The 19756-nt window shown below is 35.8% G+C and overlaps 1 protein-coding gene and 1 long non-coding RNA gene across 2 annotated transcripts; one reads left to right on the forward strand and one right to left on the reverse strand.

Moving 5' to 3' along the window:
* The first annotated feature begins 473 nt into the window (after positions 1–473).
* LOC108195885 (ADP-ribosylation factor GTPase-activating protein AGD4) lies at positions 474–16731 on the forward strand. The gene is made up of 19 exons (XM_017362895.2): positions 474–670; positions 1851–1927; positions 2617–2717; positions 2900–2970; positions 3350–3412; positions 5488–5532; positions 5731–5796; positions 6776–6823; positions 6913–7008; positions 7096–7137; positions 7702–7917; positions 9912–10043; positions 10974–11192; positions 12246–12329; positions 12437–12679; positions 13422–13537; positions 13830–13917; positions 15039–15496; positions 16504–16731. Exons 1-19 carry the CDS (start codon positions 623–625, stop codon positions 16616–16618), a joined length of 2328 nt encoding a protein of 775 aa, XP_017218384.1. The 5' UTR covers positions 474–622; the 3' UTR covers positions 16619–16731.
* Positions 16732–17273: 542 nt separating this feature from the next.
* LOC135147839 (uncharacterized) lies at positions 17274–19591 on the reverse strand. Its single transcript, XR_010285724.1, has 4 exons — positions 19350–19591; positions 18705–18873; positions 18169–18316; positions 17274–18087 (listed from the first exon to the last, which is right to left on the reverse strand). It is a non-coding gene; the product is annotated as an uncharacterized LOC135147839 (long non-coding RNA).
* Positions 19592–19756: the final 165 nt, after the last annotated feature.

The raw sequence follows: 19756 nt of genomic DNA on the forward strand, positions 1-19756 counted from the left end.
ATGAAAGATTTTTAAATAAAATAAAATTCTTTAATCAAATGAGAGTGTAATCCGACAAATTAATAAAAAGATTTTGAAAAATTAATTGGAAAATTTTCATTTTCTTTTCTCTCTTTTTTTGACTGAAAATCGGAGAATTTTCAATAAATCATTGATATCTAAAATATAAATGTTAGACATATAAAATAGTGATATCAAATCATTAATATCCAAATTTTATGATATTTATAAGGTCTGCGTCTGCCCAAATTTTCCTTATCGTTATACACTTTTTTTTTTTTTTTTTGAAATTATCGTTATACACTTTTAAAAATAATTATTTTCCACTTTAGTTACCACTTTGATACCGTTTTGAATTCAGTAACCAATTTAATACATGAAAACCACTTCGGTGACGAACTTAATAATTAACCCCATTTTAATATCACGAGACAATTATCACTAACGAGATGATGCTAATTATACAACATCAATATCAATATAACTTAAATATTGTTTGAGTGAGGCATCTCATTATAATTGTTTCCCACTGACTTCTAAAAATAGGTGGGGGAGATCGACATAGGAAAGTAACAGATCAAAAGATCCATTTCAGATTCAGATTTTCAATCTCCACATCGAAATGTCGTCGTTTATCAAATTGGATGATTCTCCCATGTTCCAGAAGCAGGTAGTTATTTTTCAGCTAATCCAACAATCTCACACGTATCTATTGAATGTTTGAATTTGCTTTTGTTGACGTGATGTCATGTATTTCAGTTATGAATTGTAGATTAAATATGTGATCCACACATTTGCGCGCCAGATGCTTGATTTCTTTTCGTAATCGTCGATACGAGCTAATGTGGATATACATTGATTAGGTTAGGGGAATCGGTTTCAATTTTATGAGAATTTGCGGTTGTATGATTATAGCGGTGGTCATGGACTGCTAGAAAGAGTGATATGTCGTTTAAATGTAGAAATGTAGCTCCTAGTTGGTTTGAGGTTGACGTGTAAAGTTATGGTTTAGTGGTGTGGATATACATTGATTAGGTTAGGGGAATCGGTTTCAATTTTATGAAAAATTGCGGTTGTATGATTATAGCGGTGGTCATGGACTGCTAGAAAGAGTGAAATGTCGTTTAAATGTAGAAATGTAGCTCCTAGTTGGTTTGAGGTCGACGTGTAAAGTTATGGTTTAGTGGTGTGGATATACATTGATTAGGTTAGGCCGTTAGGGGAATCGGTTTCAATTTTATGAAAAATTGCGGTTGTATGATTATAGAGGTGGTCGTGGACCGTTAGAAAGAGTGAAATGTCCTTTAAATGTAGAAATGTAGCTCCTAGTTGGTTCGAGGTCGACGTGTAAAGTTATGGTTTAGTGGTGTGGATGTGTGATGCTTATCTACATTGGTGAAACTAGGAGGAATCTATGACATTGGTCATCATTGGAAGGATACGAGGCTGCATCTGTAGTGTTTTCCTATGTGGTTAAGACTTAAGATGGTCTGCTCAAACGATTAGGCGTTTTGAGGATTTGAGATTGGAGGTGGAAAGGAGAGTATACTTTTAGGCTTGCCATCGTACCATTGCTATGTGGTCGAGTTTTATCAACTCAAGTGTCAAATTTAGCCCTAAAAGAGTTGCCACTTTTTACTTAACTATCTTGCACAGCACTTCCAGATTCCTTCAAATATTTATATAGTTATTAATATCATTCGACTGTGTATACTGTATACACTTGAGCATTTGTATAGTGATGTACTGTTTGTTTAGGTCTTCAATATTTTAGAAGCACATGACAATACATAGTTGTTATACCATCTGCCTACATTACCATTCTCTTATTGAACCCTAATATATGACAGATGCGTTCACTTGAAAGGACAACAGATGAGTTAAAAGATCGCTGTCAAAGGCTATACAAAGGATGCAGAAAATATATGTAAGTGCATCTTACAATTCTATTTCGCTTATTTTTAGAGTATATATATTTTTTCTAACAATTGTAAGCTAAAAATCTGCTCCAATTAATATGATTTTACTTTCTGGACTTCAGTTTGTTGATCAAAGTTGCCAATTTCAATAATTCATGCTTGGCAACTTGTTCTAAGATGGGATTTGCACCAAAAGAGAGTGATTATTCTTATTTGGTGTCTGTTTTTATTATTACTAACCTTCTGTGCATTTGGCATCATCTATTCTTTCTTATATTATTAATATTGCTAACTCAGACAACAGAAGTATTGGTTTGTCAAAATGATTAAAATATTATATCTTAAGTGTGAACTGGTACATTCAGCTCAACATTGAAGAGATACAGAATTGGACAGTGAGCTTTAGCGGAATCTAGAATAATGCAAGTAAGCTCATATGCATGAGAGTCAATGAGTAGTCTTGGTTTTGATAAATTGGACATGAGTAGACTAATGGAAGTCTTGTTTGTTCACTACTTTTACGCCCTTTTTCTCATATGAACAACATATGTATTTGGAAGAAGGTGCTCTGATAAGTATATCATTCAGGGATTTGCTTTTTATTTTGTTTAAGATGCCAATCAAGATTTTGGCCTAAGATCATGATATTTTAGCGGGAACTTTGCCTGACTCTCTGTTTATCAAACTCTTTCTATAGGGAAGTTCTAAGTGAAGCTTGCAATGGAGATAACATATTTGCCGAAGCTTTAGAAACCTTTGGAGGAGGCCAAGATGATCTACTTAGCGTATCTATAGGAGGTTAGTTCACATTATTACCATCCAAAGCATTATAAGCCTTTGGAGGAGGCCAAAAGGATTTGGTATTATTAACGTCCATAACAATGTCAACACGTAGGTTTTACTATGGGAATTGATGTAGCATGCAAGTGAAGATAGAAAGAGATTTCGATCCTTATCCACATTTTTTATATATATGTCAGGTCCAGTCATCTCCAAGTTCATCACAACATTCCGTGAGCTTGCAACTTTTAAGGAGCTTCTTCGTTCACAGGTATGTTACTTATACCTGAAGGTTTTAATCTCATATATTTAAGGTGAAAGAATATATATATATATATATATATATATATATATATATATATATTTGCTTTTCTGAATACAACAAAAAACATGTTTAAAAAGTTTTATGCCTCTGATAATTTCCTATTTGGTTAACTTTTATACTGAACTTATTCAACCTCTATCTTGACAAGAATACATTTTGGAACTTTGGATGATAAGTTTGGAACTTTATATGCTCTTTCTTACCGTAGGTGGCATATATCTAGTTCATTATCTATATTGCAGAGATGATGTCAAATTGGATTGTGTTTCTCACATTGAAAATTTAATTAAAAGCTTGCTCTTGTGGCAATAATTTATGCCCCCAGGTTGAGCATGTGCTAGTTGATCGTCTTGCAGAGTTTTTGTCTGTTGATCTTCAAAATGCAAAGGTACATTGTGTTTCATTTGTACTGTCAAATATGACCCCATTCAAAAATAAGAACTCATGAACATATCTGCAGCTATTGTAGATGTTAAAATAGAGAGATAAGAGCATCTCCAATAGGGGTTGCCAAACCTTGCTACATATATTAGTTTTTTTATTTTATCTCTCCTCCATATCATTTTTGGCAACCTTTTGGCAAAATAAACTCCAATAGTTGGCAACTACAAAAGTTGGCAATGTGGTCACTGGTCCCCTTCATAAATATTGTATACTTGTTTCAATTAATGTCCCCTACATATATGGGTAAGGTGAAATATATTTTTTGGATAATAATTTGTTTTTAGCTAAATGAGGAAGTTGCCAAGTTTTGGCAACCTTGAGAGGCAACCTCTTGGCAACAATGGAGCTCCAATAGGGGGGCAACCAAGAGTGCCATTCCACATAAGCATTGGCAACCTCTTGGCAACCCCTATTGGAGTTGCTCTAATGCCTATAATCTCATCATTTGACCTGAGCAGTGAGATAGAGACCAAGGGTATACTTTCGTTTCGATAGGAAACTCTTCTTCCATTTGCTTAAAGAATTTATACCTATAAAATATGCTGCTCAGACTTCTAAGGGGTCAGGGAACAGAGTAGATCAGTCCGATTCTTAAAAATTGGCAAGAACCTGTCCTTAATTTGGACACATTGAGGGCAAACCTTAAACTTTTGATAAACAAGTATATTAGGGACGATATAAAAGTAAACTCAATACTCATAATAAACATAATTTTGCAGAGGACTTCGCAATTTATGCTTATTTCTCCACTTTAGAAGGTTCAATATATAGGATCTTTTTTGCAAGATTGGGCCAGTAGCTTGTTAATTGGTTCTACCAAATACTTCCAGAGTACACATTGTCTTTTATTTATCATAACACGAGAAAGCTGAGGAACACATTTTGTTTAACAGCATCTTCCACAGCTCAATTAACAGGGAACTTTTGAGCTGATACAGTGATACCTTCAACAGCATCAACAAGGAACCTTTGAACTGATACCTGATACCTCGCATCCGTTAGACAACAGGCAGATAGATACTCAGAGATCACAAGGTGGTTTATTAACTACTGATGCAATGGAAAGTCTGCAATGTAGATGAAGCTACAGATGAAGATGAAGATTTCGTCCTGCATACTTTTCCTGAATTCTGCACTCTGTCATGAGGACATGATGGTCTATAAGGGGAAAGGTTGTCAGGAGTAGGTGTTGAGTATAGAAAAACTGAAGCAAAACCAAGCGAATAAACAAGAACGAGAAAGTAAATGACAATTACACAAGACTAAGATGTACATGGTTATGGAATTCCTACGCCACAAGCCGCACTAATATTGTATTGGTCTCTCACAATTTTGTCGCGTTAGATTTGTACAATTACATGAGAATAGTTAAGAAACTAACCTAACCCAAAATATGGGATAAATCCGAAAATCCCAAATTCAAGGGCTTGTACAAAAGTTAATGGCCTTCAAATCCTTCGTGGTCCACTTCAAGGGCTTAAATATACCATTCAGGGCCTTGAGATCTTCTGTTTACATTGTAATCCACAAAACCCAACATAGTGCAATAGTGTATAGGATGGATTAAGTAGTAGTCAAGATCAAAAGATTACTTTAGTAATTTCTGAGTTAGTTACTAAAACTTCATAAATAGCTCTACCAGTTGTAATTGAGATGTTATGTTTTGAATATCTGAAAATAGAAGTAGCCTTCCACGAGAGTCTCTCTCCTGATATTTTCTTCCACGAGTCATTTCTATCTCTTTTCTTATCTGATTTTGCTAGTGACTCTCTGATTCTATCACTTAACTGTTAATTCTCTGGCCTCTGCGTTTTGCAACTGTTTACTGCAATATCTATTATATAAACACGAAAATCATAAAAACATGCAAGTGTACAAAACTATAATACTAGTTCCTGACACTCTAGCACTACCGGGTGTCAATGATAGAATCAATTCTGAGAGAAGGTTAATATATGTTAAACAATAGCTACGCATAAAACTAGTTCTTCGTTATTAATCTGTTTTTCTTTTTCTCAGGAGTCACGTCGTCGATTAGACAAAGCTTCATATTCCTATGATCAGGTGGTGACCTCTGCTATCTATTTAAACTTGTGTGTGTGTGTGTATATATATATATGTAGTTGTTTCCCCAATAATGTTTTGTTCACAAGTTTTTCCTATTCTTGTGTTGTCAGTGTTTCACGTAATTTGGTTTAATTTTTAGAGATTTCTAGTGTTTCTCCCATCTTACTATTAAATTTGTGTATAAATAACTACCAGGCACGTGATAAGTTCACTTCTCTAAAGAAGAATGCTCGTGAAGAAGTTGTTGCTGAGCTCGAAGAGGTATGCACTCTTGTGTGATGTCATTTATGATCTGGTTATAAACAAATAAACAAAAGGTTTAGCATTATATTTGTTCTTAAATTTTACTAATATCTTCACGGTTTTTATTACTACCCTTTATAGGGTACAAAATCTACTCATTAGACACCAAGGGGGTGGGAACCTTGTACAGATAACTACTTCGTTTATTGACTCTTAATTTCTCAGTCCAATCCCAAATGTCTAGTCCTTGTTTTGTAGGCTACAGAGCCTATTGTTACAATACACTATTACTAGTAGGTGACTAGGTGTTTTGTTATTAAGGAGTTATTAAAGGTTACTGCAACCTCGCTCTTGCCCAGAAGCAGGAGTGGAGTTTTATTATAAGGGTTTTCTTTAAAGTAGCAGTCTAGCACCGGTTTATTCAAATCTTATAGAGTTACGAAGATTTTTTTTATTCCCTGATTTGTAATAGAATTAAAAAGTTGATGTTCTCGTATGTTAAATATTTACACACTGCTTATCTAAGAAGTGTTATAGTTTTGTCCAAAATCTTCACCACTGCTCAGAAGCTTCCAGATTTGCTATTAAAAAGTCACCACTTTCTTAAACAAACCTGAATCTCTTTTCCTCATCATTCCTTTAACAAAGTATAGGCGCACAACTATATTAACTCCAGCCAACCATCTTCCAAAATTTTCAATCCCTTTACAGAGCCAATGCACCTACATTTCTTAGTAACAGCAGTAGACTTCGCTACATTTTTTAAATTCAGAATGACATTTATGAAACAATTAAAACTTTTACTAGTGTAAGAATGGCCGTTTGTCTTATGAAAAGAATATCCGATCAATATATGTAGTTTATATATGAAGTATAAATTTTAAAGTTTGATCTTTGTTTTCATTTTTTTTTGTTGGGAATGGGTGTTCTTGCACACTTTTCTTGTTGAATAATGTATGTTGGCCGGAATTGTATAATTGATCTGGTTTTACTACAGGACCTACAAAATTCCAAGTCAGCATTTGAGAGAAGCCGTTTCAATCTAGTATGTTTACTATATGTGCTGTGCATTTTTATAATTTTCTTTACATTCCAAACTTTTACATATCTCCTTGGTGTTTTTAAGAAATTCAGGTAAGTTCCCTCATGAATATTGAAGCCAAGAAGAAGTACGAATTCTTGGAGTCGTTCAGTGCCATTATGGATGCTCATCTAAGATATTTTAAGCTGGTGCGGACATTCAGTAAATAAAACTAACAATTTTAAGCTAAATGCAGTTCAGTCTTTATAATCAGCATACTTGTGTATTTTTTGTAGGGCCATGACTTGTTCAACCAAATGGAACCATTCATTCACCAGGTACTAGTAGACTGTCCATTTGTATTCCTCTAATGTAGGTGTATGCTACCTTTACTGAATTTCAATATTGTTAGTGCTTCTTTCGTGCAACGTCATCTTAGTTGTGAAGATCTTTGATTCACATTCAAATTTAGAAAAGCACCGTCTAGTACTAGTTATGAAATTGCCCATTGTTACATCCATGTTTATAGGGAAGCAGCTTATGCACGGTAAAATAGTATAGCGACTGTGGGCTTGTACTGTTCCTAATGAAGCTCTTTAACATAAAGAATAGCTTTATGTAAACTTTAGTACTGCTCCGTATCGTTTTATTTATCTGAAGGAACTCCAAAACTGCACTAGTTTTATGGATATATACTCTGTAAATTGTTGGTGCCCTTTTGACAAATACTTGTGAATATTAGGGGCACATATGCAGAAATGCCCCGAATGGTGTCTAAATATACTCTAGCATTAACAATTTCTTAATTGAGTCACTGTTTGGCATCTTATTTACCCAGCTGAAAGGTTCTTGTTCATGTCCTTGCGGATTAGTAATATAAGCATTACACTTTTGTGTATCAGGTGTTGACGTATGCCCAACAATCTAAAGAACAAGCAACTGCTGAGCAAGACAAACTTGCTCAACGAATTCAGGAGTTCAGGACTCAAGCAGAACTGGACCAGTTACGAGCATCCAGCAATATTGGGGCCTCAACAACTGCTGTTGGAATTAATGGTGTTGGGTTGAATTCTGACAAAAACATAGAAGCAATTATGCAGTCCACTGCTACAGGGAGGGTAAGTAAGTTTAATATTGTTCACCTTCTTTTATAGCTGAATGAAGAAAGTAAAATATCAAACATAAGAGCATCTCCAAGAGGCTCTCCATATGAGCTCTTAAGTGAAAATAAAGAGTCTTTGGTTCAAAAAAGAGCTCCAAGAGACTCTTAGAGGCTCTTTATAAAGTTAAGAGCTTCTTCTCTCCCCTCTCTTTTAGGAGTTTCCACACGGCTCTTAACTTATTTTTATTAATAACAATTCATTTCTCCAATTCTTCCACTACTTCTCCCTCTCTTTAGTTAACATATGAATAAATATAAAATAGAGAATGTGTATATAGAGCTTTGTTGGAGTTGACACTCTTAAAAGTGTAGTAACTTGCTAGGAGTCACATTATTTATATCATATTTAAGAGCCAATCAAGAGACTCTTGGAGATGCTCTAAGGGAACATAACCTGAGGAGCTAGGAGTATTTCCTCACCATGCTTGTAGACTTGTAGTGGCTCCTCGGCCTTGAGGAACTTCCAACAATATGGAAATGCATGTCTGGAGTTTATTCGTGGACATTGTAGTAAAGTTATAAACTGATATATTCTGATAAACATTATTGTAAATGCTAACTACAAATACTGTGCATAGAATAATATGAAAACATTGTTACTCATGATGTTATTAGGAAACTAACAAGTCACAAGTCCTTACAACATAGCCATTTCATATGTCTTAAAATTTTTAAATTAGTAAAAGTACAAGTACCTAGTTCGTAAAATAGCACAATCAAATAATCATCAAGGACCAACTTAAGTCCAACAGCAGTTATTTAGCAAAAAAAAAAAAAAAGTCCCAACAGCAGTTACACCCCCCTCATGGCTACCACTTTTGTGGGAAATGGTTAATGCTCGGTTTTCATCTTCCACATCTTCATCATCTTTTAGGAAGATTCTTTCTTCTGTTCCTTATTTTGGATCTGATTCATCTTGCAAGCATGACGAAGAAGCATTTCAATCATGAAAGTGACACTGGGTAGGTGCTGCATGAGTGAATGCTTTAGTTTTTTTAATTTGTAGCGCATGAAGTGCAGAGTCAACTTAGTGGGTTGGTCCTTTTCTCTTCTATGGCGTCTGCGGAGAACGCTCGTGAATCTGAGGTGAGCTGGACGTCTTTAGGTTATTGTGCGCCACATGGTGGATATGGTGTCCTGTGGCTGACGCTATAAAAACCATGCCCTCACTGGACTAGTGAAGAGATGAGAGGGGGAATTGCTTACAGTTTTGCAGAAATTAAGCCATCTTTTCCTGATGAAGGTTTCCACATCATAACATCAAAAAGGATTAAACAATGTTACAAGGAACACGGGATGTGCTAGAGAATCCTGAATCAGTTCGTTTGTTGTGGAACATGGTTTGTTTCTGACCAGATTGTCGCCGGTTTGCAATTTCCAGCAAACCTTAATAACTCCGGTGAACCTTAAGAACTCTGGCGACTAGCTAAGAAATGAAATAAAAAGAAGCATGTGCAAAATCAAAGAAGGAAAGCACTAACACTGTATGTAGAAATAAATTTTAAATCATAACATTGTTTGAATTTTACATATCTTGTATGTTTGTATGGCATGGGTCAATACTTATAATTAAAGATTATTTACTTATTATTATTTTTTTTAAAAGTCAGTGTCCCCGCACATTTCATCCCGAGCGTTCCGCCGTACCGGATTCACTCAGAGTAACGTTTTGCTTATCCATTACCCTGTATCGGATCACATTGCGTTCTATGTAACATTGGGATAGAAATCGAAGTTTCTTTATGAGAAAAAAGAAACTCCCTGAAACAATTCTTATAAGACAGTGTGATATTTATTATAATAATGAGTCTCTTTACTAATCACTAGTGAACATCTTTCTCTTTTGCAATTTTCAAAATCCAGATAAGTTTGCTTAATTTTTGAGCCTTTATTTGGTTTAGTAACCTTAGTTATTGCTATTTAGCAGTTCAAGATTTGAATGTTTTACAGGTTCAGACAATCAAACAGGGATATCTCTTGAAAAGATCTTCAAGTTTGAGAGCAGACTGGAAGAGGCGTTTTTTCATCCTAGACAGTCACGGGGAGCTGTATTATCACAGACAAAACGAAACCAGAGTAGGGGTATGTGTTTTTTGTATCTATGTTTCTGCTCGGGTAATTAAACAACAATGGCCTACCAATATGTAGAAACTGGAGATGCTCATTTTCTTCAGGAAAGTTTAGGAATTTGTGGAATCATTCTATTAGGCTTCTGCACATTCATTATTAGAGACTCTGTATTTAGAAGTTCATATTGATAATTGATCATTCATGCAAGTATTCAGGTTTTTTGCTGGAATATCAACCACTAATAACAAAAAGCCAGTAGTAGAGTTTTAACATCCCAATGGCAAGGCTGATCAATAGAATGACTGTTGGGGTTTTATTAGATCTGCATTTTTTATGGTTGATATTTCTTGATTTGTTCGACCAACCTAGATATATAATACCATCAAAGGTAACTCAGGCACATACCACCATTGAAAGTATAGAAGCAAGGCTTTTCTATTAGATTATCTTGGCACTGGCTTGTACATAAATTCTAAACTTTTTAAAACAAGACAATACTTGTAAGTCCTGAAGGAATCATAAAAGGACACTGCTCAGCAAGGTTAATGCTCGTCAGTGTAAACTGTAAAGTTAGGACCGGCAGAGCTCCCTCCCATGTCCTTCATGTTGTTGCAGACAATATTCATCTTAGAGAAAGTCCTTAGCAATGCAACCTTGAATTGCCTAAGTTTATATGTCCCCCGTTCAGATGCGTAATGCATTTTGACAGACTACTCAACAGCACAAGATATATTGGGGTGACTTTTAATTTTTATCGTTCTTACTTTATCCATGTTCCTTGTGTGCAAGCATTTTTACATCCAAAGATACATTACTATATAATAGTCTTTTAGATTAGTCCTATAAATTGAGATGCTCCGTGATATTCTGCAGGGAAACCTGTTGGCTTGAGTCCTCAGTCCTGATTTCACCTGCACTCATCTTTGTCCGATTTATTCACAGGGATCTCCATCATATCAGTCTCTCACTTCGACGGAACACCATGGTCGTGTGTTTGGTAGGTTTCGAGCAAGACACCAGAGGTCATCGTCCATTGGTGAAGAAAGTTTGGGATTACGGACTGTTGATCTTCGTACTTCAACTATAAAGCTTGATGCTGATGATACTGATTTACGACTATGTTTTAGAATCATTTCCCCCGCAAAAACTTACACGCTACTGGTAAGTTCATTGAAGGGAGCATCTTATGTGCAAAATGGTTGACTTTGCCTGGCATACGATTTTGTCATTGTAGAAGATTGTAATCATATTACAATCACATTCCTTATATCTTCAGATTGGGAAGATGATTATGTGAATTGATTATCGAATTGTGATCTCAAAACAATGCGTATTACTCTTTTAGAGAAAGTCCAATGGTTGTGCTAAAATAGATGGAGCTATTGCTATAATTTAGCATCAAAAAGTAATTTTTGATGCTAAACTAACACCAGGTCTCCAATGGTTGGAGCTATATCTTGTTCCAAATTTAACTTATTCTCCAAGTGCCCCACTCTTTTAAATACAAATGTAATTTTTCAACCCAACTTTATATCAAAGACCCTCCTATTTCACCTTTTGGTTTGGTGTCAATTATAACTCCATCAATCTTTTGTTCTATATTTAGAACAAATTATAGCATTGTTCTAGTTTCGCACAAGATATAGAACATCATTGGAGTAGTGGTTTTTAGTTTTTGTTCTATGATATAGATACAGAACAAGATGTAGCACGCCGTTGACTTGCTCTTAGAGTCTCAGTCATGCTGAGCTGTTCAGATTCAGGTTCAATTTTTAGTAGTTTTAACATCTTGGTTTAAGGTAACTATAAATGAAAGAAGTATCTGTATTAAGTAGTAGAGGATTATATTATTTGTGTATAATGGAAATGCACCTCATATATCTGGATGCTTTGTTATTAAGTATCCATATTTTATTTACGAATTTTCTATGGTGTGCCCAAGGGCACACAATAATCACTAACTCCCATGAAAATTCTAGCTTTTGATTGGTGGATGGATAATAAATGTAAATGGCCCCCCTGCATTCACATCAATTCCACCAATCAAAACAAGCCATTTTCATGAAAGTTGGTGTTTATTGTGTGCCCTTGGGCACACATTAGAAAGACCGTTTTATTTATTATTGGTAATGGTAATATATTCTTCCAGTGGTATGCTTGATTATGCAGCTACGTTCTATAGAGGTATAACAGCACTTTTCCTGATTTGAGCAGGCTGAAACAGAAGCAGACAGGATTGATTGGGTAAACAAAATACAAGGGGTTATTGCTTCCCTTTTGAATTCTCAGCTGCGACGGGTCAAACTTTCTAAACCTTTTACATTTCTTGTTTCACATTATTCCAATCAGATTGGTATTTAAGATGAACGTCTCTGACTAACATCTGTTTTATGCATCTTCTACAGCTGAATTCTGGGGGTAATGAGTATAACAATACCTCTTCTGGGTCACATAATGAAAGCGCACTAGCTGATCAGAATATTAATCGAGCAGATAATGTGTCTGGGTTCCTTAGAGAAATTCCGGGTAATGACATATGTGCAGAATGTGGTGCTCCTGATCCTGATTGGGCATCTTTAAATCTTGGTATATTGATGTGCATTGAATGCTCTGGTGTTCATCGCAACCTTGGTGTTCATAGATCAAAGGTACAAAATGCTGCGAAAACACATATTAGATTATTTCCAACTTGCTAATATTTTATTCCTTTACTCTGCAAGTTGGGCTGGGTACAATTAGATTGTTTCTTACTTGTTAATCTTTATCCCTTACTCTGTGAGTTGGGGTGGGGGTTGTTGATCCTTGTTAAATAGGCATGCATTAGGAGCCTGTTAGTCTGTTACTTAATTTACTTGTGTATGAACTACATGTGCTCTTAGCTAGAATATATGTGGGCTTCTGGAATTAAAACCAGTTGTCCTGTCCAAATCAGCCTCTAGTATTTTCTTCTCCAAACAATATATAAACATTGCACGCTCAGATATGAAGTAAAGCATTTTAATTTGTGATGTACCAAGACTCTCCTGCCAAGGCCCTGTCTTCATTTACTTTTGATACTTATCTGTTTTAACCAACTTGTGGCCTTACGTGTTAAGATAGTACCTTGCTTGTTTTAAGAGTGCTTAAGAAAGTCATGGTGCAAACCAGAACATTGTCATCAATGAGTTTCTGTCGAAACCCTGATCTTACCACCAATATCATATAGGTCGTTGTATGTTACAGATCTTTAAGCTGTTTATGTTCTGTCAAAGTATGTCGTTTTTAGAATTTTCTGCTCCTCGACCAATAAAATGAACTTAAGAAAGTCTACCTGTGTGGTAGTGTCAAGTGTGATTGGCTGATATGAGCCTGTTGGGAATCTTATGATGTACGTCTATTATTTACTGACAGGTCAGGTCCATAAATCTCGATGTCAAGGTTTGGGAACCTACAATGTTGGATTTATTTTGCACTCTGGGTAATGCTTTTTGTAACTCTATCTGGGAAAGTCTTCTTCAAGAAGACAGGTTAGCTTTACTTTAATAAACTTGGAATTCACCGTGTCATTGAACTTTCTGTATATTGTGAGCATGTTGCTATCTTTTCTGTAGTTGAGGAATTTCCTGAAGTATTTCTATTATTTTTTTTTTCCCGAACTTCAGAAAAGCAAAGATTCTTTCCGAACTTTTTCTGTTCCTTGCGTGTAATTTTCTACTATTGAAAGTTCTCGATTCTTTGACACACAAGTGTTGTCTTAACGGCTTATATAGCATTTTAGGTCTTGTTCTCCTTAACAACATGAAAACAAATTCTATGCAGGACTAATGGCTCAAATGCTTCAATAGCAGTCAAAAAACCAAATCCTCAAGATGGAATTCAACAGAAGGAAATATACATTCGAGCAAAGGTATTTTAGGCTAGTGGATTACCCCTTTTTCTTGGTTACAAGAGATTGAGGGTTTGGGCCTGAATAAAAGCATGTGCTTGTGTGCATCAAAATTGTAGGCTATTAGCACTGAATACTGGCCGTTTAAGTCAATGACATGTTTTTACTGGTTATTTGAAATCTTCATCTCCCTAAGAGCATCTCCAACTCAACACCAAAACTTTAAAATGGTGTAACTTTTGGTGTAAAGACTACTCCAACACAACTCCAAAATGGTGTAACAATTACACCAAATGAATAGTGACACCAAAGTTGGTGTCAAATGTTTATTTGGTATAATTTTTACGCCTTTTTAGTGTTTTCCAAAATACCAAGTATACCCTTATGTTTGTCTGCAAAAAAATTCTGTTCCATCTATGTCCCATGTATATCCTATTATATCACAACAAAACAAAAAACTTCTGGAAAAGTTTAGGGGGATCATATCTAGTTATAAACAAAAGATTCTTTTTGGTGTAATATATAGTGCAAAAGGGTTGGAGTCGCTTTTGTAAATGGTGTAATTTTTACAACAAAACAGTGTTAAAGATGCATCAAAATGGTGTCACGGGTTGTAGATGGTTTGAAATTTCTCTCCTGCAGCACAAGGCATTAGATTTTGCAATGTTTGTGCGTGTGCAAAATACATGTTATCTGTATATATGTTTACGTACTAAAATAATAGTGCCTTTGATGTCATAAAATTTGGGGCAGGGCTCTATGTTATCCCACAGAAAGTTTTTGAATATGCATTAACTAGAGAAGGGAACTTATCAGGCAGGTGTTTTCATCAGCCCTTTGATACTTTATTATGTATTTATGTCACTGCACTTTCAGTACCTATGGCTTCGATAGACACAGTCGCTTGGTATGCAAAATGATGCAAGTTAGCTTATGGTTCCTTGCATTTTCACTGGAAAAACTGAATTTTTTCCACCATATGTTTGTTAAACATGGAAGCTGAACATTTTTGTATAACTTTCGAAAGACAATTATTTAAGAAATCTATCTAAGTTTGCATATAATTTTTCGTCCAAATGCTGTTGCTGATTTAAATTGCCAGAATCAACAAAGTGGATCTTACTTTGTTTTATCTAATCCAGTATGGTGACAAGGTACTTGTCAAGAAAGAGGCTACCGTGTCAGGTTTTAATTCTGCTGTCAAAATCTGGGGAGCAGTTAACACGAACAACTTGCAGGAAGTATATCGCCTCATTGTAACATCAGATTCAGATATTATTAATACTACTTATGATGAAGTGGCCGGTACCATTTCTTCTCAGTATTCTCTAGACCATGACACACAAAAAGATATTGGCAAGGAGAAGGAAGAGTATGATCTGATTAACAGTCAGACACAGGAATTATCCACCGAGTCTGGAAAAAGTCATCAAGGTTGGACACTGTTGCATGTAGCCTGTAGCTCTAGAAATTTTGTGATGGTTGAGCTACTACTGCAGTTTGGTGCTGACATAAACAGGTCTGATTACCGCGGAAGGACTCCTTTACACCATTGCATTTGCTCTGGGAACAACGAACTGGCAAAGTTTTTGCTTAGGAGGTAATTTGTGCTAATGGTTTTGGCACTTTTTCACTGAAATATATTAATTTTGTACTTCCACCATTAGAGATGGCCACTAATTATTGCACATCTTTCATCCTGTGAACTAAGATAAGGTTCTAGTTTTTGTGGTAAACTAATTTTACAAATGTCATGGTTTTAGTAATTGTGATTTCATTGCACCTTGTTATGTGACCGTCCTTGTCATATGATTAGAGTTTAATATATTGAGCTTTGAACTTCTCACACATAAATTTTAACCAATCCAAAAATGTGCTTTGTGTATTTTAACTTGGCACACTTAAATTTTAACCTATCCAGAAATGTGCTGTGTATATCTCTCTTTGTATCATAGACATTGTTTGTTGGGCGTATAACATTATGTTATGGTAAATGTTACTCCAGAAAATTAGAGCTTCATAATATATTTTCCCAACCTTTTCAGATGTAAATATTTTCCTCATGGTCGCTTTTCTGAGTTGCACATTATATTCCTTTTTCTGGTTTTCCTAAGCAAACACAGGAAAGATTACAAAGATATTTTTACAAACGGGCTTTAGTATACTAGTGATTTGAAACTTTATTCTGTATCATCTTCCTAGTTAGCATGTGTCTTTTAAATATCAAACAAAATGTTATTGTTACTTCTATTAATGGTTTTCCTTTATTATATTATCATTATTATCATTATCATTATCATTATCATTGCATGCTGTTGAAACTTCTATTTCAAGAAGCTATCATGTGAAACCTCAATTTCATTGTATACTATTGCGAAATTCTTTCTTACTCTTGAAACCCTAGAGGAATGTGAAGTTTTTTTCCCATGTCATTGGTTCGATTAGTCTTACTCTTACTAGTACGAATGTGTACTCGATCTTTGTCTTGTATGAGACTATTAGCCGAATATATCACACTGTCAAAAAATCACACATTGACCTTCTTGTTTATCCCTGGTATAATATTTGAAGATCTAATCATTAGGCATTTGGAATGATTCATTTCAGAGGCGCACGAGCATCAATTAAAGATGATGGAGGTTTGGGTGCTTTGGAGAGAGCTATGGAAATGGGAGCAATCAGTGATGAAGAGCTATTTGTATTGCTTTCAGAGAGCATGTGAAACTGAAATGTCCAATATATGTTTTTACCTTGTTTGGCTCCCATTTAATATGCCCCCAAACTTCCAAAATGTATTGTATGCGCTAAAACTTTTTTCGAAGTGTACTTTATTCATACTTAAAAAAAAAAAAGTTTATTCAAATCAGTGTACCATCTTGCCACTTTAATTTAGAGTATATAACAGTCTCCATTTTGTGTTAAGATTTTCCAATCTGTTGCACAAGTCCTTACATTTATAACAGGTGCTTAAACAGCTTCCCAAATCCTTGGAGCTTGTACAATCCCACAAAGTAAATCGACAAGACGAGTCAGTCCCAGTTAACAAGCCTCAGATTCTTGATCTTCTTGAAAGCAAGATTGCAAGTACTCCTCAATGAACACAATGGGATTGAGTTTGACAGAGAGACTGAAATCTTTCCGGGAGAGACGAGAGAGAGAGAGGTCAAGGAGAGAGACTCCAGTGTAGTTCAAACTGGGCCATTTCTGGAGACGCTGAGTAGAGTTGGTTTGGTAATCATCAACGAGAGACTCCCATTCTTGAGGTGAAATGGGTTTGAGTGAAGACATGTATCATGTATGCATATATCGATTGCGTCTATAATTGGGTTGCTGTGTTTCTCAACATTTACTTGGATTTTCTTTAGGTAAAGGCGTGGTGTTATTGATGTGAATTAGATTGGAACAAGAGTGACATGACATTGGAGAATAAGTCCTCTGTACATTAGCCAAGGGATCTCTAGACATGTTTGCATAGTCCCCAGAGGCGTGAGAAGATCTAATTGGTAATAAATGAATTGATAAGGGCTTTTGTTGGATACTTGTAGCAGAATCAATTGATTGAAGTCTTGCTGGTGATAGCAATCTCCTTGAAGGCAATTTCGACGGACTGTCTGTTGTACCATTCCATACAGAATCAATTTTATCAGACAATTCAGATGCAGCTGAGGGAGCATGATCCAAGGGTGTCTTCTGGACTGTAGGTTCCCCATCCATGTAAACTTTAGGAATACCAGAATCAACTAGTGATGTTTCGGGCTCTCTGTCTTGTGTGTATGGTATATCTTTCTGGAGGAAATCTGGCAATTTCAAAACCAGATCAGAGACACTATCATTATCACGGTCGTAGGAAAGACTGATCATATTAGACGAAACACTTCTCAAATCTTGTAACACTGCGTTGGAGCTAACGAGAGAATCTAATGAACTAAGCCGGTGCTCTCAATCATGTGAAACAATCAGGAGTGATTGTCTCAGTTAAGATAAAAAAACACATCCATTGTCACTGGGACTAGTTCTGAACTATCTTTGCTAAATTGCTGAGGAACCCATCTACATGTGTAAATCTGAGGCATCGGTGCCACATCCAAATTTTTCCATCTCATTCTCCGGGCAGTCTAACCGTGCCTGCTGGTGAGTATAGCAAACTATGTGGCCATCAGCCGGCTCTTTGCATGATTTACATCAGGATGTCTAGCATTAGAAGTGCACCCGTTCAATAATTCCATCGCTGCAAGTGTAGGAATAGAAATTGAAGAAAAAAGAAATGTGTACCTGATCAAACAGATCTTCTTGAAGATACCTTCCAAGTGGCTTGTCAAAAGAACCATAGGACTTAATGTGCAAGAATCGAGAACATTAGATTGTTCCATCAAGGACATGGCGACTTGAAAAAGATCCAGTATGCTCTGATGACTATCACCTGCTAAATTGTATTCACTAGAGGCATCAATATCATTTAATTGTTCATGTGTTTCTGATTATAGGGTTCACATGATTGCATATGGTTTATGGTCAGCTGAGAAGCCTCCTAATCAAAATTTCTACTTTCGGCAGAAACTACCCCTAGCCTATATTCCTCCGAAATACATGTCGCTGTTAAACCATCATTAAGTAAATCAGATACACCATACTTCAGAGGCAGGAGAAGAGATAAACTGAGAATTAAAAGGCTCAATTTCTGACTCCCTTGCCTCAAGTTCTAACTTGAGGCCTGCAGACTCCTCATTAAAACTTGGGAGATCAGCAATTTCTGGGTAGGTCGGAGTAAATGGAGTAGGGACAACAGAAATGGCACTGTCGATACTTACCCTTTCAAGTATTGAAAATGAAGATCTCTGAAGTTGGTTTAGGTAAGCTAGCAACCTCATCTTCGAGGAAAGAAGTTTCCAAGGACAAATGATATGCTGCAAAAACTGCACACTGAACAACATGCTTAACTTTCCTTAGTTCTTCACGACAAGAACCCTTCAGCAGTACCTAAGGAAATCGAATAATAAAAAACATCAGAAGGGCTCCAATTTGTAAGATGAACCTTTAAGATGGATGGCAAAAATGTTTTTGCAATTAAAAAACGTAAACAAAAAGATTACGTAAACTAAGACCATGAGCATTGTTTATATGTAGAAACATTTTTATGGTTGATGTTAAAATGTCACGGAACCATCTTACGATGAGACTCGTACTCTTTTGAGATTTAAAAGCAAGATGATCTGATGTACAACTTGCTCCCATGGATAAAATGTAGCGCATAATCACATATTACTAAAGAGATAACATTGGCAAAAGTAACATGTTTCTATTAGATTTATATTAAGAAATTACAGTTCCCACTATCTCTCAAAACTATAAATAACTATACCAGTAAAAGATAATATGCTTATCATCACAGGCACACTGGAGGGTGTTGAACAGTAGGGCAGATTAGTTTCTGGCAGAGAGAAGGAGAATGTTACCGTGCAACCAAAACGCCTTGGACAACCTTCGAAGAACATTAAGGTTTTAGATGGCTTCTTTTGGGGATGTTTTAGCTTGTTAGAGGTCTTCAGATACTTTTTCTATGCGGAAGAGTTCACACTGTCCCAAACGTGTAGTAAACAATTTATCAATTGATGGAGTTACAGAAGCACCAGTACACCTTGCTATTCTCTGTAGCAGAGACTTCTTAACATTCAGAACCAAGGAGATTTCCTTTGCCAACAGATACTCTTGGGTATATGAAGATACACTTTTTTCAACCAGTAATACGTTTGGCCGATGAGCCGCTATCCTTGAAACAACCATTTTCAGATGATCAATTTCCTGTCAAGAAAAGTAAAGTTCATAAGATCATATGCTTTCAGACCATCTCATGCAATAGACC

Source organism: Daucus carota, chromosome 7, assembly GCF_001625215.2.
Source record: "Daucus carota subsp. sativus chromosome 7, DH1 v3.0, whole genome shotgun sequence".
Classification (NCBI taxonomy): domain Eukaryota; kingdom Viridiplantae; phylum Streptophyta; class Magnoliopsida; order Apiales; family Apiaceae; genus Daucus; species Daucus carota.

Bases quoted from the DNA above. Each gene is read 5' to 3' on its own strand.
- LOC108195885 (XM_017362895.2), top strand. From the start codon at position 623: ATGTCGTCGTTTATCAAATTGGATGATTCTCCCATGTTCCAGAAGCAG. The intron at 1,928-2,616 runs GTAAGTGCATCT...CTCTTTCTATAG, and splicing joins AAAGGATGCAGAAAATATAT to GGAAGTTCTAAGTGAAGCTT. The intron at 13,918-15,038 runs GTATTTTAGGCT...TATCTAATCCAG, and splicing joins AAATATACATTCGAGCAAAG to TATGGTGACAAGGTACTTGT.